The sequence below is a fragment of the Vicugna pacos genome, chromosome 10 (genome assembly GCF_048564905.1).
Source record: "Vicugna pacos chromosome 10, VicPac4, whole genome shotgun sequence".
Taxonomy (NCBI): domain Eukaryota; kingdom Metazoa; phylum Chordata; class Mammalia; order Artiodactyla; family Camelidae; genus Vicugna; species Vicugna pacos.
Window position 1 is genome coordinate 48,949,557 of NC_132996.1, and position 24,669 is coordinate 48,974,225.

Consider the following 24,669-nt stretch of genomic DNA (forward strand, 5'->3'; position numbering starts at 1 on the left):
ATTCCCCTCATCTCTCAGTCTTTGGATCTAAACAGTTTTTAAAATTTAACACTACAAGTGGATTTTGTTTCAGTAAATGTGTTTATTAACTAGCATAAGATTCAAAATGCATTTCCCTCAGAAACAACATTGTAAATGGGGTGAGAAGGGCAATAAGGAAGAATACTCCCTTCTGGGACGATCCGTTCCCCCTCCACTACCCTGAGCCTAAAACTAGGAGAGGGACAGAACAGGAAAGGGGGTTAGGAAGCCGCACTCAACTGCTAACATCTCACCAAAGCTCCCAAAGCTAGCAGCTCTCATTTCCACAGATAAAGCAATTACGGCAAGAAGTAGGGAAGAAGTCCTTACTTTTAGTCTGTGCTGATTTGTACATTTGAAAATCGTTAGGTCTACTCGTAAAGGCAAGCTGAAGTATATGAACTTCAAAATGATTTTAAGCCAAATTATTTTTTAAAAACTAAATTTTTAAGTTTTCTGATCTGGAGGACTATAAACAACTCAAGTACATTTTGAAAACCTGTTTTAGTAAATAAAATCACAAATGGGAAAAACATTTATGTATGCAAAGGAGTAGCACAAAGTAGTCCATATAATCCATATTCAATTAGACATAACGATAGAAAACCAGAAGTAACTGTAAGAAAAGACCCAAATGCTATCACTAGCAACTCTCTCTTATATAGAAAAATAATGTACCTCTACATGTATCAGTCCAGTGATTGTAGCCTGAAACTATTCTAAGGCAAGTACATACTTGACTGAAAGGGGAATTAATTACTGTAAGATAGGATATCTTAAAAGTAAGAAGTATTAAAATACATACTGTTATAAATGATCCAACACTTGATAGCATAACACACTATATGGGTTTCTCTCTACCTTTAAAAAATAAAAGTCACTAAAGTAATGTCATTTCATTTTCATAGAAAATAATTATTAGAGAAATAATATGTAAGTGGAATTCAACTAAAAGAATAGTTCTTTTTATAATGCATACTCTATATTTCTGTCTATGTCTTCTAGCAAAGATTGTATGTTCAACCTGTGTTTATCAATTGGTCATTATTTGAAAATCTGTGTTATATATTTCAAAGAAATATAAGCATTCCAAGATGCAGAAATAACTCCTCTCTAAAACATGTTCCCACTAAATGGAGAAACTTTTCATAGTGCATTTTTGTCTTTTAGCCTTTTACTGTTAAAAAAATCAATCATTGTATAAAGATTGCCAAGGAAAATATATAGTTGTAAATATAGAAAGATTTTTTTCCATTAACAAGGACATGGGAAAAGAAATAGAAATAGCATTTCTCATATGCACTGAAGTTCTCACAAAAGCCAGAACACCAGGAATTAATGTAATAGGTTTACACATTGGTAAAAAATATGTAACATACTATAATCAGCATCACCATTGCTACTCTTTTCTCCAAAAGATTTTCTCTTGATACTCTAAGAAATAAATGTTTAAAGGAAAAAGATTAAAGTAATGATTTCCTTTCCAAGTCCTATTTCTATGTTTCTAATTTATGGTCACTGCCTAAATGTTACAAAAGACTGTTTTCCTTAAACAGATATCATTTTTTTAAAGCTTTTGTCATTAAAATGCTGCCTTGATTTTTATATTTCCTGACATCAGGTTATTTGGGCTAAATTTACTGTCCAGTGTCCAATGACATTTGCAGAGGGGTTTAAGAACTAAATTCTGTCTTTCATATCAGCATAAATATACTTTTATAAAAAGAAAAAAGGGGTCACAATAAGATGTTAACAGCTAAATGTCAAATGGATAATGGGTTGCAAAGGATTAAAAATTCAGAGTCTAACTTTGAATAACATTAATAAAAATGGATAGAGGTACTTCATACCTATAATCTGAATTATAACTTAAGCTTTCCACGTTCATCTATTCTCCTCCACTCCCATCAATTGGTATATTGGTCGTGCACCAAACCTGTAAAACATTCCATTTCCATGGCAAGGTCCTAATTTTCAGTAAAATTTGGTGGGTAGGTAAGTTTGCTGAAATTGAGTAGCAGAATTTTCTGAGCATGTGAGGTACCACTTAATCAGGCTGATTCTCATGCATGGCTTAAAGAAGCCAGGGAAAGAGTATTCATACCAAGGACAAGTCTAAACAAGCTTTAACCTGGAGCAACAGTGCTGTGAAGGCTGACCAGCCCTCATGCCTGAAATGGTGCTAAAGAAACCCATGCACAGGCTCACGCACATACAAAGCCCACATTAGAAACAAATGATTTAAAGTAAAAAAAAAAAAACAACTCACAATAAAAAAAATTTCAGGGAAAAATTTTTAGAATAAATGTAGATTAAAAAATTATTTGTATGTGAAATTAAATCTGCAAAAGAATATACAACCTGTTAAAAGATGCTAGAGGGGATAAAGTTATGTCAAAAGATTTTTTTAAGTGACCTTAAAAAGGTTTTCAGGAAAGTAGAGAAGGCTCTTATAACACTTTAGACTAGCTAAGTATCAGAATAATCTCTGGAGCATTTAAATAAACTAGACTTCTGGTCCTGCCCCAGATCAGCTGAATATGAACTGAGCAGAGTTGAGACCTATGCGATTCCGATGCTGTCAGGCTTGGAAACCAATTACATCAAGACAGTGTTGTAGGTATATTTAGTGTATCCCAATAGGTAATTGAAAGAAAGGTGACTAAAGAGTTAAATTCAGTCAAAGAATCAGATTTATTCTAAAAGAAAATCTGAACAAGACTTTTCACTCTTTCACTGGTTTATCAACAAATATGTATTAAGTGCCAACTAAGATACAGACATTATCATTTTGGGGTATTATCTTATTTTTAAGCATTTACAATTATTACCTCACAACAACCCTATTATTATCCCCATTTTACAGATGAGAAATTGAAAAACAGGAGTTAACTAACTAGCCCAATGCCACAGAGCTGGTTAAATAATATAGCTTGGACTTGACTCCAGGCAATCTGACTCCAGCACCCACGTTCTTAAGCAATACAGTAAACTAGCTTGGCAAGAGAATTAAAAAGTTGCTTTGACGATATGCCATGAATTTTGAGTGAACAGAAAGAGTGGACTCGATACAAATATTCCTATAGTCTAAGTCCATGTCAAAATCACAGGTGAAAATGACTTTATTTCCTTGATATAGATGATTGTTCATACAAATTTCATACCACAGATAAAACATTCAATAAAGATTCTTGTGTATAATTGCTGAAGCATTTGGAAAATTTGCTGAAATATATAATGGGCTATATTTATCTAGAAGTTAGTTTCCAGTGAAAATTCTTAGCCTCATAGTCTGTTCTTGATGAAATCTATTTGATACTTAACACTAAGTCTTTCACCAAATTTGACAAAAATGACTTATTCAACAAACAAAAATAAGAATGTTATCAGTGAGGATATTCAAACAAATAACAATTGAGGTAAGCAACAACTAGTTTTGAGCAAAGCAGTATTGTTAACCTCAAAAGACTGAAGGCTGTGTACTGTATAGAGACTTGTAATTTCTGATGTATAAAAAAATCTGATGTATTTTGTAACTACACTTTGTATTTTGTATTAAAATTTTACATAAGACAAATTTCTTGGGATTCAACACAGGTATGATTTTTAAATTAATGTTAAAAATCCATTTTAAATGTTTAAAGGACCATTCAAACAAGATGACATTTAATTAACAGGTATATGGAAAATGTTTAACCTCAAGAGTAATATAGTAAGTGCTAATAAAAACAATAAAATAGATATATTAAATTATCAAATATTAATGCCAGATCCTGAAAAGCTTACATTGATTCAACTTTTTTAAAAGACTCATCAAGAGTTTTATGTATTTATAAACTTAAATAATAATTTTCATCCTGAGCATTATCCTAAATAAGTACTTACAAAGAAGTTTATTGCAGGAAAAGAAAAAAAAATGTAATTGTATTACAGCAGAAGAATGGTTATGAAGTACAGTATATTAGGGTTCTCCAGAGAAACAGAATGAATAGAACATATAGAGATATATACAGAAAGAGGTTTACTAGGAGGGATTGACTCATTCAATTATGAATGCTGAGAAGTTTCACAATCTGCCATCAGCAAGAAGGAGGCCCAGGAAAGTTGATGGGTAGTTCCGAAAACTGAAAGGCCCGAGAGCCAGGGGAGACAATGATGTGAGTCCCAATGTAAGTCCTAAGGCCTGAGACCCAGGAGCACCAATGTTCTAGAGCAGGAGAAAATGGATATCCCAGCTCAGGCAAGGGAGCAAAATCACCCTACCTTGACCTTTTTGTTCTATTTAGGCCCTCAATAGATTGGATGATGCCCATGCACATTGGTGAGGACCATCTTCTTTACTCAGTCTGCCAATTCACAGCTAATCTCCTCGGGAAACACCCTCACAGACACAACCAGAAATAACTGCCTGGACATCCCTTAACCCAGTCAAGTTGACACATAAAATTAATCATCACATAAAATATGACATAACCGTAACAGACCTCCTTAGCATTGCTCAAAAGCATCATTAACTATTATTTAATAAGTCACAGAAGGTATATTTGTGTGGAAAAGATGAAGAGAAATGAGAATCTTACAAACTACTGATGAAAGTATAAAGTGACATAATGGCCCTGTAATATTAAAAAAAAAGACAGTAACTCACAAAAATGTGCATACTCTTTTCACGATTTTGCTTTTAGATATATAGACCCCAGAGAAATCTCTATACATGTACAAAAGGAGTAATATATACAAATGTTTCTAAGCATTGTTTGTAACAGAAAAATTTGGAAACAAACTGTGTCAACAAGTAATTGGAAACAAACTGTGTCAACAAGTAATTGGGCAGGGGGTGGGAAGGGACAGACTGGGACTTCAGAATTTGTAGATACTGACAGGTATATGCAGAATAGATAAACAAGATTATACTGTAGAGCACAGGGAAATATATACAAGATCTTGTAGTAGCTCATAGCAAAAAAAAAATGTGACAATGAATATATGTATGTTCACGTATAGCTGAAAAATTGTGCTCTACACTGGAACTTGACACAACATTGTAAAATGGCTATAACTCAATAAAAAATGTTTTAAAACAACAATAACAACAACAAAAAACAAGTAATTGGATAAGTAAGTTGTGCACATTCATACAATGAAATACAGCATAACAGTTAAAAATCAATGTACAACAGCTTTGTACATCAATATGAATACCTTACATAATGTTGCAAGTACAGAGTGATATACATAGTATACTACTTATATAAAGTAGAAGTTTTGTATGATTACTTGTATATATACAGAGAGAGATAATGTGGAGTGTATGTGTGTAGGGGGGTGGATAATCATATAAAGCATGCCTAAGAATTCAGGATAAATAACTACATCTGGAAAGGAGCTAAAGGGAGGGGAAATGCTGCATTTATGTTTTATTTCCCAAAAATAAAATATGAAGAAAGGATTTGACATAGTTGGACTTGGGTTATACAGATGTTTATATTAAACTTTTATGTCTCAAATATTTCATTGTTTTAAAATAAGGAGAAATAAAAGATATTTCCATTTCACATAAGAGAATTGGAAACAAATCTAGGAGGGAGTATGGTACGATTAATTGGACAGCGGTGAGATTACCTTGACTTAAAAGGAGATTCTTGTATTAAGGAATGAGAAGAAATAAATTTGAACTGATAAAAGAGTCTTGATAATGGGAGACTTATGAAACCAGGCAGAAGAGTGTAAGTAGAAAGACAGTGTTTATATTCAGGCTATACTTTCCTCTTATATTTGAAATTCTAAAACTAACTGCCTTAACTCCAGGCAAAGTATTATAGCTGCAGCTTTCTTCTCTCATGGTTTCTGGTGGAATTGTAAATTGATTCTTTCCCTAAATCAGCCTAATGGTTACCACAGAAACAATTCAAAATGAAACAACAACAACAACAATAACAAAAACAGAGAAAAAGAACTGGAGAAAAAAAAACACATCTGACTAACATGTGAGAAGTTAGAGAAAGGAAGAGAGAGAGTTAGGAATAGAAAATGCATTTTAAGAAATAAAAGACAAAAATTCAATAAATAGTAGAACCCAACAGATCCAAGTACCTCAACAAATCTCACAAAGATTAATCTTCCTCCACTCCAACAAAAACACAAAAGATACACCATGATCATCATATCTTTCAACAATAAAGGTGAAATCAAGACTTTTTTAGACCAAAAAAAAAAAAGTTTTAACAAAAGAACTGTTTAAGGAAGTTCTTAGGGCAAAAGAAAAACAATCCAAGGAATAAAGAGTGCCCCAAACCCATCAATATATGGATAAATGAAAGACATTTTTTTCTCATTTTAAAATTTCTTTAAAGGTAAGTTTAAATAAAAAATAATAACAAGATTTTCTGGGTTTAATATATGTAGCAAGACATATAACAAAAGTAGCACAAAGAACAGGAGAGAGAAATGGAAATATATCATATAAATTTCTTAGCTTATAATAAAGTAATAAATATTATTCAAAGACAGACTATGAAAAGTTCAATATGTATATGTAAATCCCAGAGCACCTATACTCATACACACAATATGAAACAAAGATATACAGCTAATAAACCCATGGTAGAGACAAAATGAAATCATTAAAAGAATATTTAATTCAGAAGAGGTTAGTAAAATAGATAAAAGGAAAGAAGATAAATAGAACACAAATGAGAAGATTAAACCAATTATATCAATAATTATATTAAACATAAATGATCTAAATACTAACATTAAAAGTTAAAAAAATTGTCAGATTGGAAAGAAAAGCAAGACCTAAATTGTTTCTACGACAAACACTTTAAAGACACAGATATGTTAAAAGTAAACGTTTGTATTCATGATAACACCAGTGAAAAGAAAATTGGAGTAACTATATTAGCAAAACAAAGTAGACTTCAGGACAAAAAATATTACCTGGAATAAAGGGAACATTGCATAATGATTTTCAAAAGTCAATTCATGAAGAAAAATATAACAATCCTAGATATATACAGCTCCACTAACAAAACTTCAAAGTATATGTAGAAAACACTAATAAAACTGAAAGGAGTAATGAACAAATCCACAATTGCTACAAGAATAAGAGATTTGAACAATTTATCCAGCAGTGTAAGCAAACTGATATTTATAGAACATTTCCAACCAACAAAGTGGAACACACATGGCACATTTATTTAGATCATGTTCTAAGCCATAAAACAAATCTCAAAATTTTTTCAAAGAATTAAAATTATACAGAGTATATTTTCTCTGGCTACAGAGGAAATAAGTTAGAAATGGTAAAAGAAAGCTACATAGAAATCCCCAAATAATTAGAAATTTAAAATCACATTTCTAAATAATATGATGAAATCACAAGGAAATTTGTAAAATCTTTTGAACTGAATAAAAATGAAAACACAGCATATTGAAATTTGGTAGACACAGCAAAAGCAATGCATTGAGTGAAATTTATAGCATTAAAATGTTTGTATTAGAAAAGCAGAATGGTCTTAAAATAACAATCCAAGCTTTCACTTTAAAAAAATAGAAAAAGAAGCCTCAAGACCTACATAAGCAAAAGAAAGGAATACATAAGTAGAAGAAAGAAATAAGGGAAAAAATCATTAAAGTAAAAAGCAGACCAAAAAATAGAAACCAATTAAATTAGAAGTTGTTTCTTAGAAAATATCAACAATATTGATATTCTATTTTATCAGTTTATAGGGTCACCATTGTTTCTTGAACTTGTTGCCTTCATTCTGAGTTCATTTTTCTTCTTTCTAAAGTTTAACCCTTCTTGAGTGTCCTTCTTAAGTATTCCTCCCTCCCTAGTCCAGGAATGCTTCCATCGTCTCTACCTAGCTCACTGATTCCAGTGCAGAACCAAGTCCTACACGGTTGTATGGCACTCTACTCTTTGATGCTATTATGGACAGTCTATGTCTGGTCACAGAAGAGGTAGGTGGCTGGCTCAGTTCCCAAAAATCAAACTATAGCTTTGTGCTCCCCCTTCACTCCAGCTTTGTGTTTCTATTCCTCCTCTGGTCCATAGCAATATTCAAAATATTTAACAACCTAGTATATCCCAGATACAAAATAATCACAACATACGGCAGCTTGGAAAGAAAGGAATAAAGGGAGAAAGAAAGAAAAAAGAGAAAGACGAAGGGAAGGAAAAGAATACATGATGTCTGAAACTTACTTTGAAATGCATCAAAAAGTGGCTAAATGGACAGACAGATGAATAGATGAATAGCTATTTGATAAATCAAGTAGTATAGTAAAATATTAACACGAGATTCTAGGTGGCAGATGTATGGGTGTTCACTGTAAAATTTCTTCAGCATTTCTGTATATTTGAAAATTTTAATAGTATATTGAGGAAATGTTTAAATTTAAAGCCGTGTTAAAAGCAGAAACAGACTCATAGACATAGAAACAAATTTATGGTTACCAAAGGGGAAAGGGAAGAGGGGAGGGATAAATTAGAAGGTTGCGATTAATGGATACAAACTACTATACATAAAATATATAAGCAACAAGGATTTACCATATAACACAGGAAACTATATTCAATATTTTGTAATAACCTATAACAGAAAATAATCTGAAAGAAAAAAATATATTATATGTCTGAATCATCTTGCTGTACACCTAAAACTAACCCAATAGTGTAAATCAACTATATTTCAATAAAAAATAAAAAGCCATGTTAGAGTGTACAGGATGAAATATATCTCTGACACTATATGTCAGTGGGCCCTGAAATCAATTCAGTGTGTCCAAGCCAATATTTTGACAGTGCCTCATAAGTAGTAAGGTTAAATCTTATTTTAAAAAACTCTTGTTTTATATACACACATGGAGGGATATGTATATAATATTTAAGTGTAATATAAAATGAATTTTTTACTATGGATTATAATACGATATATATATGCATTTCTTACCATGGATTTGAATAAAAGAAGGTTGAAAGCCATCAATGTAAAAGAGCCATAAAGCTCAAAGTTCACCCCTTTTGGTCTCAAGGGATCATTAAGAAAAGAAGAAAGAGGTAAGAGGAAAATGTGGGATGGATGGGAGAGGATGTAGAGCTGAAATATACAGGGTTTGGTCTGCTATCTCCCAGCTTTAGCTCAAGAAGGGCAGGTGTGTTAGATTAATTGAGGAGAAGGCCAAGGACAAAAGGCTTCCATCTGGATTCTCATTTGATATTCTGGGAGGGTACTGTATCAAAGCTGCCCCCTTTACCAACACTGGGCAGAGTGAGGGGGATGGAGCCACAGAGTAAATGCAGTAGAATAGTGTATAGGAATCAGAAAGAGATCCATAACCTAGCTTTCTTGAGTTGTTTTCAGTTGGGGTGTGGATGAGATCTATAAACTCTCACATGTCCCTGGGGAACCAAAAGGTGGCAAAATTGTAAGCCAATAGGGCCACAAATATTAAGGGACCAATATCCACAGTGACTGTCCTGCAGACGCTATATGGTGACCCACCTAGGCCATGGGCAAGAATGGAGGATATGATAGAAACTCAGTGAGAGCCAAGCTAAGGCTACAGCTTCCAGGGAGCACTCCTGACCAAGCAGAGAGCAGCCAGCAGTTCAGGACTTACATCCACAGCAAATCTCAGCAACAGACAAGGCCAGTGGTACTTCAGCAGTTGGCACCACATGGTGCAAAGGGCCATTTTCCCTCCTTGGGGCCATGAGGACTCCGAGATATTTTATTAACATACTATCTAAAAAAAATTAGAAAACTTATACCAAAGAAAACTGTGTAACATTTTAAGTCAATATTAATTTTTTTATCATTAGCTTAAAAACAGTTATGAAAGATGTATTTTCTGGCATGTTATAAATATTGGTATTACTAATTAAAATTGTTAAAATTTTCTTTTATATCTATCCAATGAGTTTAAATACCAGAACAATCTTATGTCAGCCTTCTTCTATTTTTTAAAAATATATAGAAAAACTCTTCTTTAACTGTCAGAAGGTTACATGTTCCTTTTTCTCCTCAACTTCATATTTCTATCCCATTCTTTCTTAACAAAAACATATTTATAACAATGAAAGTTTCAGAGCCCTACAAGAAGTTTATGGCACCAGTATTTCAAAATGTCCCTCTGTTTGATGCCCTGAAAGTTTTTATACTCCAGGGTGAAGCACCAGAGTAGACTGCAGGATGAGGAAGCAGGGTGCTTTGTCTAAGGATGATGGAAGATCAGAAAGGAGAAATGGCATGCACCTCCACTGCAGGCACATTCTCAGGTAGGACAATTTTAGTGCAAAGTACAAATGAAAGTTGGGAATCTAGTCATTCATTTCCTAAAACAACCCCTTTTGCTCTTTGTGTACCTGCAGAGGAACAACCCCCCAGCTGTGACTTAATACTCTCCCCCATATAAACCCAGACACCTTCGTGGAAGGAACACAGAAGGGCAGAAATATGAGCATCTGAGCCTCTTTGTCCAAAAAGCTGAGCATTACCTAAAAGAATTGGTTAAATTATTTGGTCTGAAGTAAATTTAGTTTTTATTTTCCCCCTACTACTATGAGTGGTACCTTGTGTTGAAAGGTCAAATCAGATTTAGACAAAAATTTTTAAATACTTCTCTGAATATCCTGAACAGCGTGTGCGCATGAATTTGCTCTCTTAAAACATGTATCTTCTTCTTAAAGTAAACTCTAGCATATGGTTTCCAAACTAAGTGACTTTCATTTCGACCTACAGTCCTCAACCACTCTAAGATCTCAGATGCTTCAATCCTTAGGTTGACAAAGGCTTTTGGCATCAGTCTTACATTCAAAATGGGCCACAAATTTAGCCTTTTTCCTTACCTCCAAATAGAGTTATATATACAGTCAAGAAGATACAACGTCAAAATCAACCAAAGAAGACAGCTATTATAAAACTTTTGTCTCATCACCAGACCAAGCTACCTAGATGGATTACAAATTAATATTTTTATGAATCTTGTAATATCATAAAAATAGAACAATTATGTCATAGAAGGGGAGGAGTTGTTGATAAAGTTAACTTCAAGTGTAATCATGTTAAATATATCTAATGGTTTTAAAATCCTGTTTTGAAATTTCTTAATTATTTAATATACTGTGAACCTCAGAAAAATATGGACCACTTAGCTTATGAGAGGTCTTATCTGTACCCACTGCCCATATTTCCTCAACATCAATTCTTTCTTTAACCCTATGCACATTAAGGTTTCATTATATTTCAAAGGTCACTAATAACCCTTTTTGTATGAAGTATAACCTGTTTGAAAATACCGTCTTACTCCCAACTTCATGCCACTGCCTATATGAGTCTCCTTTTCAAACCCTCCCCACATTTCAGTTAATGAAGCATATCTTACCAAACCTAAGAGCAAAGGGGGGGCTCTAGTCCCATTACAGCTCTACCGCAATTGCCTTACCTATAACATTAATGATAAAAGTTATCACTAGTGAGTGAAATCTAAAAAATAAAAGTCAGACTCATAGAAACAAAGAATGAAAAGTGGTTGCCAGGGCCTGGGGTGGGGAAAGTAGGGAGATGTTAGTAAAAGGGTACAAATTTTCAGCTATAAGATGAATAAGGTCTCAGGATCTAACGTAAAGCATGATGACTATCAAAATTTGTTAAAAGAGGAGAACTTAAGTGTTTTCACCATTCTTTCACAATGTATACATATATTAAATCACCACAATGTGTACTTTAAATATCTTATAATTTTGTCAATTATACTTCAATAAAGCAGAAAAAATTAATAATAAAGATGATGATGATGATAATAACTAACACCTATTGACCACCTTCTATGTCCTAGATACTATGTTAAGAGTTTTATATACATTAACTATTTAATCCTCACACAACACAATGCAGTAAATATTATTATCTATTATCTCATTATCTATAATGTGAGAGGACTAGACTAGATGGTCTCCAAAGTTCATTTCAACCTTAAAATGCTTTTATTCTCTTCTTTGTCTTTCTTTTATTTAACATATAACATATCCATATCACATAGAATCTGTACCATACATTTTAGCACTTAATTATACTCTTATAAGCATATTTCCTAATTGTTTCATGTGGTTATGTTTTATCTCCAAAGTAAGAATATAAGCTCCCTAAGGGCAAGGTCTGGGATAGTTCTGTGTCCTCAACCCCACACAGACTGAACACAGAAAGAGTATTCAACATTTTATCATTTGAATTTGTCTTTCTTGGCTCTCTATTTTTTAGGCAGGGGGACTGGGGGTGGGGTCTTTTCTCACCAAACAAAATAAGACTAATTCAGTGACTGCCAGAATCATAGTCCTTAAGGATAGCACACTGTATAGTTTTCTTATTGAGAGGGATCCTGAGAGACACTGAAAGCCCTAAAGGTGTCCATCTGGTGGTTAGATGGTGAATAGATTGTGACGTGTGTGTGTGTGTGTGTGTCTATTTTGTTTTCTGAAGACTAGAGTACCTCATCTATCCAACACTGAATTAAAACCAGATCATAAAAGATCCTTTGTTATTTTGTTAGTCATAGAATGTGGAATCCAATATCAGAAGTATAATTAGGATATCTAGACTGAATTTGTTCCTTATAGAACAGCACTATCCAATAGAATTTTCAATAAAGATGTGGCTATTGAGCATTTGCAATGTGGATAGTGAGATTGAGGAACTTTTTAAATTTTATTTAATTTTTTATTTTATTTATTTTATTTTATTTATACAATTAATTTAATTTTTAAAGCCACATGGGGATGAAGTATTGGACAGTACAGCTCTAGAAGATATAACTCATCTGCAGCTTGTGAAGGCTGGAGACCAGGATTTTTCCAGCATCTTTTATTTTTGCTATCACTGTTCTATGAAACTTTCAACGTTTACTTCCCAGTGACATATATTAAGTATTGACAAATGGACTCTTGCCATATTCTTTCTCCACATATAACTGGCTTTGTTTAGGAACTAGAAATATTTTTAAAATGTAACAGGATACTAATTATTTTTTAGGAAATTAGGTAAAATTGATTTTTTGATGTATGTCACTTGAGAAAATTTGACTGAAGAAAGTAATAAATTAATGTTATACTCATTTCCATCTTTTGTTACATATATAAAATATAAGAAAATAATGAATTATACTATTTGAAAATCAGCAATATGTTGTTATGATTGATGTTTATTCACGCAGTGATATTAACAACAGGTGAGAGGAAACCACTATATATCTCTTAATAAAATAAAGCAAAGCAACATTTCCAAAATGTTTACACTTGAGTCCCCCTTTCATCAATCAGTAGTCAGACTTAATAATCAAAGACTTTAACTATCAATCACTGACAACACTGATCAATTTGAATAGAAAATACTAGTCAATTCTCAAGACAGTTGGTTTTCCTCTCCCCAAGAATATGCCTTCAATACTGTTTTAGTTCTTCAAGGGAAAAAAATTTATATTCTTGTCCATTCACACAAACCTCTCAGTGCGCATTATTGTTTTGGGAGGAGGGGGCATCAGGCAGGGGGCCCAGGATGTTGACGGAACAGATAGAGTGTCAGGTGAAGATAGAATGCTGTGCCCTCTCTAACCAGCTGAAGACTCGGCATGATTGTTTTCTTACAAATAATACCTGTGGGTGTTGAAACTGTTCAGGGAATCTATCAAATACACTCTTTCACTTTGCTGCTGTAACTATATAAAATTTATTCTCATTTCAAAAGAGTCATAGGCAATAATATCTGTGGGTGGTTGAGTACTTTAAAGAAAATTTGTCAGGTCTACTTTCACTTACTTTACCAGAACAATTCTATACTAATTTGGGAGGTCTTAAAATGCAACATTTTCTACTCAGTATGATTAAAATTTCAAAATAAGAGCTCTTCATCTAAAGAGTTGTCTTACGTTCAATATAAGTAGACATAATAAAATCTTAGGATGTTTGAGGACAAAACTTTGATCAGAAAAGGAAAATAACGTTACAATCTTTTTCATTTTTTACAATTATAGAAGTCATCCACACATAGACGTATGAGAACAGAAAATACCTAAATAGTATAATATTAGAAAAAATGCATTACTAATACATCAATGCCAAATTATCTTTCTCAGGGATATCTGAAGGCCAAGATCTATAAACTTATAAAAGCTGTCTATACAAATTGAAAAACAGATAAATGGGAGAAAAAAGTAATAACCTTTCTAGATTAACCTTCCTTATTAAGTCATCTATACCCATATTAAATTTACTTTATATTAAGTATCATGAAACAATTAAATGCAGATTCAAAAGATATTTCTATTACACAATAGGCATTTTCAGCCACAAGTTCAAAGGGAGAAAAAACCCCAGTAATGCTTAGGTTCAAAATGTATTTTCTATATGAGCTCATTCAGAAAATATTGTAAAATTAAATAATTTTTTAGTTAATCAAGAAAAATAAAGTGATATCTAATTCTCCTTAAAGTGTTTATTTAAAGATGAAGTCACATTTCTAGACAATCCCCAAGTTGAACTTACAGTTCATTAAAATGTTCAAAATCACATAAGCAGGAAAGTCTATTTTCCTATGTGGCTATTTTTAAATACCAGTTTTTAAGTAAGTTGACTCAATTATTAAAGGAGTGTTTAATATTAATAAGATTATATTCTGAATTGAAAGGTATCCAACTGAGATGTCAACAAAGCTGTTTTTGTATAACTGAATTACCTTGTAAAAAAAAAAAAAGACAACCTTTAAGTCTAATTTTTTTCCAAAGTGAGTTATTTAATAATGAGTTTTCATGGTAAAATGTTTAATCTTGAGCCACAGTTATATACTTGATATTTGGTAGTATAATTCTAAGAACATTAGAGAAAAATACAGATTTGAAAATTTTTTTGCTTGACCTAAACAGCTTTATGGCAAATCAAATGAATTGTTTCATGAAAATAAATGTGTCATGGTTAAAGGATGGAAAATAAACAGTATTTCAATACCATTTCTTGTATCCCACTTTTTTCTCCCTTTCTGCAATAATTACCTATGCACAAACTCTAGATGGCAATATTGCACTTACTGTACTTTCAAGAAAATTGTCACAGTCGGTCCCCACATATTCTCTTTATCAACATTTTATGTGCCACGGATCTATAGCCTCTTATTATAAGTGTAATGAAGCAGAAGTTATTGAAGCATTTTATTGATTGCTCAGATCACAAGTTTACTGCCATACTGAATTGGCACCTTACTCACTGAAGCAAACTGCTGACACCTTTTTTAAAAAGTGACAACTACATCTATTTCATGACCAGAAATCCATTTTCATCTCTATCAAGACAAGAATGCAATTTTCACTTCATTTAACTGATGTTAGGCCTGCTCAAAGCATGACACTTAGAAAAAGACACAAGTTTAAGGTTCTTAAAATACTTCAAGTAACTAGAATGCAGCTTGGTTTCCGGGGGGAAAAAAATCAACAATCACTCAAATCTACAAACCTAATATTCTAAAAAATTACCTTTCAGAACCTTCAGAAGTAGTTTTCACTTTGAAGTATCCGTAACACTATTTTAATGTTTTTAATAGTAAGTTATATTTATATATTATAGATTTTGTTCCAAGGTTTCAAAGGACTTCAAGAAGTTCAAAATTGAAATATTTGGTATTGCCACAGGATGGCAAAAATCAAGAAAAGAGCTTAATTTTTAATATACAGATAAATGGGGATCTAATGTACAGCAAGTAACTACAACTAACAATACTGTATTATATACTGGAAAGTTGCTAAGAGAGTAAATTTTGAATGTTCTTAGCAAAAAAAAAAAAGAGAGAAAGAAATGTTAATTATGTGAGGTGATAGAGGTGTTAACTAACCCTATTGTGTTCATTACACAATTATGGTGTAAACTATCACATTGTACATCTTAACCTTATACGGTGTCATAATAAAGATAGGAAAAAAAGTTACTGGCATACTAAAAAAAGTATATTTAGAAAATGAAATAGAAACAGTTATTCCTTCAGTAATATTACGGCCAATAAATGATTTTGATTGACCTATGACACAGATCTGAGAAGGCAAACTCTCAACACTTCTTTTATGGAAAATTAGAATATTAGATTCCTTTAAAAATGCTTTTTGCAATAAACAAACTCTGTCAGCACTAAATGCAACTCAAGCATATTGTGAGCCGAATCTATTCTGAATATTTGCTATTATTGGTTTGATATCTAAGTATCAAACTTATTGAAAAGTGTGGGTAAAATGAATCAACATTAACTTAGGAATTTTTTTAACAAAATATAAATGCTTTGGTAGAAGTTAGTTTAATGTAACAATAAAATACATTTCAATCTTAAACTGCAAAACCAATATATGCTGATGTTGTATGGTCATTTCCTTACTAATTATATGCCCACAAAATAAAGTTATAGTACAATTCCAGTTTAAAAAGTGAAACCTAATTTTTGAAATATTGTTTGGTGTCTGAGATCTTTAAATCTAATGCATCAAATATGGAACATTTAGAAATAGAATATAATAACATTCAAAAAAGTACTTTACCTATATTAACAAAAAGGACCATATACACACAAATAAACTTAAAACACTCAGGCAGAAAATTACAGTTTTCTACAAACTTCATTAAGTAACAATCTATTACAAATATCACAAGTACATATTTCCAACTTAAAATTACAGGAATAAAATATTTCCCTGTGGGTTCAGGCATAAATAGAAATTGTCATTTTTTTTCAGTGTACTGCCAAAATTAAGGAAATATCCCAAGATTTTAAGAAATATTGGGGGATATTTTTCTATTTATTTATTTTTTAAAGTAGTCAAACAAGCTAAAATTTAATTTCAAAGGTGATCATTTCTTTCCAAAGTGCTGAAAATTAGGAGTACTACTACCATTACTTCAAATTTTTTCATCACTGGACTGATTTTCTTCATAATTAAGATGGTTGTTAAGATATTAATATTTAGATACTCATTTCCTTTCTTTCTCTCTGAATTTCAGAAATGCCTATGCAGTCTATAACAGTACTGCAAATCACGTTAAATGATTAAAACTGTATGTTTATGAGCTCTTTTGAGAACTGTATTTTTAAAAGAAAAATGCTATGCATTTGTTATGTAAAAATCTCCAGGAATTTTGATGCTTGGGGGAAAAAAATTCAAAGCCGTATCAAAATTGGGAAGGCACTTCTAGAAATACGTGTTTCTCAAAAATCACGATTGTACTTAAGATCAGACATTCCAAATCATTATTTATATGGCTTCCTGGCACAGTTCCACAGACTTTTACGGACCTCTGCAGTGTTGCTGAACAGACTGACATATATTTTGTTTACTGACAGCAACTAAAAGCTCTATGGAGGATCATAAATAAAGAAGATCATGTTTAAAAATCACTAATATCATTTTAAAAGGTAGTGCAGGCTTGTGTTTTGGCCTCTGTTTAGCTGTGTTAGGCCTATGAATGACAGCTTCCCTGCTTGAAGCACACAGAAAGCACAGCCTTCCTCATTCACTGACAGGACTGTGGCCTTTTCACACGTTCCTTCCACAGCAGTGTTTGTCCCCAAACACTGGAACTCCACACAATGGCATTCCTACTTCAACACCCCCACCAACAGCACCACTACATAACAAGAATGCTAATGAGATGGAACGGGCCCTGTCGCTGAAAGTGTTAACTGCATTTCATAGGAAAGCGTTTATGCTACTTCAAAGATTACCAATTAAACAGATTCTGCTTAGCTCTGAGCAATTTCTAAAATGTTTCCACTTTTCAGGAAATAAATGTGATAAATTTAAGACCAAGTGACTTTATGCTGTCCTAAACATAATATCTCATTTTTATACACGAATCAGTATATATTTAAGATCACACTAATGTGGTGGGCTTAATTCAGTTGCATGCTTGTAATAGCCAAGTTGAAGTTGAAAATTGAAAAGTTAATAAATTCATAAACATAAAACCAGTAGTTCCGACTTTTCTTTTCAAGTTATATTATTACAATTTATATAAAAGAAATTTCTTCAGCAAATTCCAAAACATCAATGTAAAATCTATAATTGTTTGACAGAATCCCAGCAAAATAATAGTGTTGTCTTTATATATGATCTCAGAAGTGGCATAAATGGAAATGATATCAAGAGGTCATATAATTCTATAATTTACAAGTAGATTTGGTAAAGAAATAGGAATTATCAACCATCTCCGTTCTACCAAACACAATCTTATATAAAACTACATAGAAAAGGCTATCCTGAGGTCAAATGAAGTAAATGCAGTTCAAATAAAGTCCCTTAATGCTAAAAGGGATATTTGCTAAGAAATCCTACCCACAAATAAAGCTATTGCCAGGTTTAACACTTAACCACTGACGACCCGATAATGGGACCATAACCTTGACTTTTATAAACATTGCAGATAATTTTAAATTAAGTCATGCTATAACAATACAAAAGAAAAGAGACTCAAGAATACATATAATCGGGCATGTCTAAAAGAAATAGAAATTTATATGGAAATGCATAATAGGCAAGTTTCTATTTCCCTTTATTCAATTTCATATTTTAAAAATGAAACTTAACCAAGTATATTAAAACTGTTGTATGCAAAGCTCTGCATTACCCCTACTGAGCAAAATAAAAAGGTTTAGTTAGAAATGGCAAAGAGCCTAGATTTTTAAAATATTCCTAAATTTGGCATAATGTTGAAAATCATAATGTTGATGATATGGAAAATTTCAGATGCTCAGACATTCAGAGACACTAAAAAAGTGTAAATTTTTGTTCACATTTACATTCAATATTTATTTTAATAAAATGTATTTCTCATCAATTTTGGGTCATAAAGAAATTTTTTAAATCGAAGCAATAATTAATTCTTAAAGCTTTTTTTTCTCACAATAAATAAATGAATACTTCTTTTCCTTCCAGAACTGTTTATATCTATTTAAATTTTAAATGTTTAGGACAACAGAAGAAAAAAAAAATGCCACAACTACTTTCTGAGCTGTTTCTTATCCCCTAATACCCTAACTTAACAAAACTTGGAAAATGTTCTGGTTTCTTTAGATTTGATTTAAACAGTGTTTTCCTTGCTTTGGAGAATGGGCTCATGTTTTCTTAACATTAAATAATTTTAAACTGTCAAGTTAGCAGAATCAAATCATTTAATACCAAATTAATGATTGTAATTAAATTGGTCATAATCCATCTTATAATATCATTGTTTCTTAAAAGTTAAATAATATTTCTGTTAAAATAAATTAATCTGAATACAAAAAAAGCCTTATACCAGTTTTCATAGATGATATCAGCCTAATAAAGAATATTAAAAATAAGTTTGTATTTTTATTTTTTCAAACTTATTATTATGAATAGCCTTATCTATGATAACTATTAATCTAATTTCTGGTTCCACTGAAATTAATTAACTAAGCAACCAATCACATTTTGAGAATGAAAGTTTCTCACGGGAAGATGTTTCTTGCTAGTTCTGGATATCTCAGTCAAGAATTTCTTTTACAAGTTGTTCTTTTACGAACCAGACAGCAGGAGGTGCTGTGCGAACACTGAGACTGAATCCCATGCCCATCTCCCCTCCCCCCGCATACAGAGAATAATAGCATGATGCTTTCAAAATACTCATTTTTCAACAGCCTGTGGTCTGAGATAATGAGCCCAGTTCTAAACTGGAACCTCCTAGTTAGAAATGTAAAACCTAGCCCTTATTTCATGTGACCAAATGTACACTTAACAAGACCAAGTGCAAAGAGGATTCTAAAAATGTGGTAACTCCATTTTTATTGTATAAATGGCATCAATCATTCTGCTTTACAACGAGAATGCTACTTTAAGATAAATAAAAGTCCCTAGGAGTAGTTATAAAAATACAATACTCTTCACACACACATCCTCTTCTCCTTACTCTCTCTCTCTCTGTCTCTCTCTCTCTCTCACAATTATGTAATGAGTATTTAGAAATTTAAAAACAAAATCTAGTTTAAACTAATTCAAATACATTAATTCTATTTCTATACTTTCAGGTCCTAAAACATAACAAGTTAAATAAGCATAAATGAAGTAAGTTACTCCTGACATGAAGTTAATTCACAATTTCATTTCCCAGCAAAGACTGGTTGTATCTTAGCTCAACTTCTACAAAAGCACATCTGATTTCATATTGGAAAAAAAAAATAGAAGGGTGAACATTTAAGGATTCAAACGCCTTAGGAGCTATTCACTTTCTTATTTAAAGTAACTGTCCATAGAATTTCCACATAAGGAGTTGCCTTGCTTTGCACAGTATGCAGCAAAAAAAAAAAAAAAAAAAGATGAGCTATATGACATCCCATACCAAAAGACAGATACAATTAGCCCCATTATTGTTGGTTCTGAGATTACAGAAGCATTTTGGCTTCCTAACGGGCACTGAGCTCACAAAATACATGTCACAGTTCTTTCAGGACACGATGCCAATCATTGTCTCTATACAACCAAGTACATTTTAAAACATACAATAAAGCAGTTTTTAAAGAGGGATGACTCACCTGTTTATAGTATTTTTTTGCCGACTTTAATCGTTGGTACAAGGCCAAAAGAACTCCTTGGATGTACATCTTAGCTCCTGAGGGGCTGAAACCTTCTCCCTTAGAGACCCATACAGGTCCCCGCAAAGGTGTGATGGAATTTTGCAGGCATTTTTCAAGCAGAGGAACTGTACGAGAAAATAAGGGAAAATAAATTCTTTTGACCCAACCAAAATACACTGCCTGGAACACAGCCCCAATACCAGAGCTAACTCTTAACATCTATTATTTATATCTGACCTGGGTTAAGTCTTAGAGAGGCAATTCCTGCATTACTAGTGGCCACCATGAAGGATGTATTTATATTGAGACACCCCCCATGCAAGACTCATAAGCTTTGTGAGCACACCTGAATAGTTCTGAAGTGTGCCTAACTAGCTGCACAGAGTGTCATGGTGTGCACTGATTGCCTTATCTTCTCATTTATCACAGATGAGTTGGAACCAACCTTGCTGAAATCTACTTGCATTGTCCTGATAAAATTGTAAGATCCATGTTGTTTCTGTATATAGCTTCCCGTAGAGGAGTCTATATACCTAAAACATCACATCTGAAAATTATTCATAAAATATAATCCAGACCTTTGTAAGCCATCCTATTCAAGTCTTTTCACTGCCATTGCTTAAATAACTCATAAAACAGGGTGGCAAGGCTGTTTAAAAGTAAGAGAGAAGAATCTTAAGCAAGCATTTTATCGTATCTTTTTGTTTTTAAGCTTCTGGGATATAAGCTAGTCAAAGATTTTGGAATGCTATTCCAGTATGCGTTTTGCAAACAGATAGAAGATATTTACTTGTGGGCCTGTATTGCTACATCCATATGGACTTGACAGACATGTTTATATACTTTTTCACATGATTAGCTTATAAAGTCTTTCTAGTGTAAAATAGTCAAATAACATGGCAGCTAGCTAACATTTTTCCAGATTTAATTTCCCTCTGAAATGTCAGAAATAAAGAAAATTAAAAAAAAATCCTAGGCACACTTGGGAACCCAGAAAAATGAAAGGATATCATTTTTTAAAACTTAGTCTTTACTTAAGTGTATACGTGTGACCCAACATAAACATACAGAATAGCTATATGGCTTGGCCACCTTACTCTAATACATACTTCTACTAGAAAAGAAATTAAATAGATCATCAGCAAGGAAAATAGGTCCGTGCAATTGGTTATATTATATGTTGCATATTTTATGCAGGGAGGCCTAGCGTAGCAATCTGGAAATTGAATTACAATTAGGTTCAGCTGAGCTGCTGAGCGGCTGAGTTATGCAAATGGCCTTTGCTACTGGTATTCTGCTGAATTTTGCTCTTAGTAGAAAAGTTATGCATTTTATGGCACTAAGTCCTGCAACTCTCTACCAAAGCACAATTTAAATTCTTTCTAATGTATTAATCACTGAGAAAAATGTTAAAAATAGAGTTTAAGAGTTTCTAAGACTACTACAAATAATGTTAAAAGGAAATCATGACCTAAAGATTATTTAGATATCTTTAGATGTGTGTATGGAATTCACTTACCAGTCTGAGAAATTAATTCCTAAAATTCACATATCAAATGCACCTTTATATTCCTGGATCAACTGCCATTCTCTGTAGGTTTTATCACAACAAATACCTTAAACTTTTCCAAGATATTAGATCACATACATTATTTTTTAAAAAAGAGAGAAATAAACTTATTTTTAGACTTATAACTGTTCAATCTTTAAAAAAAGTTTAAATCAATCTTGCCTATACTTTTTCCCTAAAGAAACCCAGTTTAAGAATCACCAGTACTTTTAGTTAACTACAACACTCATATATTACTGTGGGTTGAACTTTAATTTGTAAACTTTTAATTGGTACACTCATTGAACCTAGTACAGTTTTTGTACATGGAAAGGCATTACATAAATAGCTGTTAAATTGAAAAAAAAGTTAAGTAAATTGAGAAATAAGAAATTTGAATAATTTACATCCAAGATTTAATCTTGAATTTAAACCTGAGAACATTTTATCAAAATCTCTAGTCTTATAGCTATATTCATCTATGCTCGTCAGAAACTAACTTTCAAATTCTTTATGTCAGCCCAAAGGATTCCTAAGAAGCATTTCATAAATCTTCTAACACAAAAATCTCCTTTTTTCAGGGTTTGTACGCTCCATAAGAATTTAGGGAAAATACAGTTCAGGAAAAACTAAAACCTATATCAAAATGCAAGCAGTATCAGAATTGATACAGGTTGGAAAAGAGCTCCCATGCTCCACACGATTTATGTAATTAGAAATACTATGGAAACCAGAAACAGCAAAGCAAAGAAAGCAGTATTCACAAGCAGGTTTTATAAGGGACTTCAGAATCTGCTCTGAACTTGTTGAATAATCTGTTCAGTATTCCAGGATCTCCCTGCTGGAAGCAGGGTCCTCATTATAACCACAAGAGCGCTAATAAAGGTTAGCCTCTCAACTAGGGATTAGAAGGCTCTTTCTTTTTGGAAGCTGCAAACTAGTAACTTTGATGATGTTCTTGAAAAGGAAGACAAAGCACACTCCAAGAACAAATAATGTTTCTACTAACTAGGAAGGTGCAGAAAACATAAGAAAATGATACGCCTAAGCACTTAGAAAGGAGGTATAAATAAGCTTACTATATTAGAAAAATAAAAATTAATTTATTGGCTAGAATTAAAGAACTCTCCCTAAAAATGAAGCCTTAGCCTAAAATGATAACTGTGAAATATAATAGAATAACTGATTCAAAAAAAGAGAAGTCAGTTGACTTTTCAACTCCAGTCATAGATTTTAACAGTGAGAATCATTTTTAAGCATTTTATTGGATATTCATGGTATTCTATACCTAAGAAGATTCATAAATGTTCTTAACCAATGGTTTTTATCTTTTTTTTATGTAGAATTCTGCTTTCTCTGTTTCTGAAGCAAAACTTGAACCAATTAAAGAAGACTACTGCATATAGATGTGCAAGAAATAAGGGCAATGGTTTAGAAAGGACAATGGACACTTTTCAACCTTGGAAAGAACATAAACCTACATGTTGATAAGAGCTAGCAAAGACCATTACAGACACTCAATGGAAAAAAAATGTCTTTCCCAGGGAATGAACTATGGGATACTATTTTGTGTGAACATTTAACTTCTCCTTCAAACTGCTACTCAGGGTCAGATGGCTCCTATTATGCTGTGTTTCTTTAGTATTTGTGTGCATATCTACAAATAGCATTTCTTATGTTTGAGGACTCTACCTATTTGCTCCTATTTACATGATTGCAACAAGAATTTTTGCTTTCCTGTAATTTCAGTACTTCCATTAAGCAAGTCCTCAACATTTTTATTAGATAAGTGATTTGGAAACTAATCACTCCTTAAATGTATCACTATGCATAGATCTGTCAAATGTGGTCATTCCATTGGGATCATTTCCATCACTGGCAAAGAAAAGTTTTATGGATGATAGTTTTTCATCCATTTTGTTTATTCTCAAGGCATGACTATAGGGCAGAAATTAATCCAATAGTTTCAATGGGTTTGGAGTTAAAACTGAGGGTTCTGAATAAATAGATCATGTGACCAAAAGGAGTAACTTCACTGGAGAGAGCTGGTACTGAACATCACAGGCAAATAGATCATGATTAGAAGTAGTAGCTGTATTAATTTCATAATTATCACCTGATACTTCTCGCACCCAGGCTCTTCCATTTCCCTTGCATTTCTTCCCCTTTATTTCTACCTGTTAACATATTCTTGTCCTTCAGGGCTCATATCAATTGTCACTTCCTCTGGTAAAATATTTCCAAGTTATTTAGACAGAATACATTGTTCCAGCCTCTATGTTTCCCAGAGCATTGTTTACTTTAATTTTTCCTTTATTGACTTGTATTAGTCTTTATATTCTTCACTCCCACTTCCACCCTCCAGTAAATCACAAAAACTGTGGGGTTTGAAGACTCGGTGTCTTTTAGTTGGGTAAAGGCAATGCCCAATAAATGTCTACTGAGTAAATAAATGGTATTTTTGGATATACTGTGGGCAAT

The 24,669-nt window shown here is 32.5% G+C and overlaps 1 protein-coding gene across 8 annotated transcripts in view; it reads right to left on the bottom strand.

Moving 5' to 3' along the window:
- Positions 1-24,669, bottom strand: part of DCDC1 (doublecortin domain containing 1) — a 382,148-nt gene that overhangs the window by 272,376 nt on the left and 85,103 nt on the right. For all 8 annotated transcript variants that reach the window (XM_072969711.1, XM_072969714.1, XM_072969715.1 and 5 more), the window contains exon 8: positions 20,598-20,764. In XM_072969711.1, the coding sequence (XP_072825812.1) occupies positions 20,598-20,764 (167 nt within the window). The remainder of the gene's footprint in view (positions 1-20,597; positions 20,765-24,669) is intronic.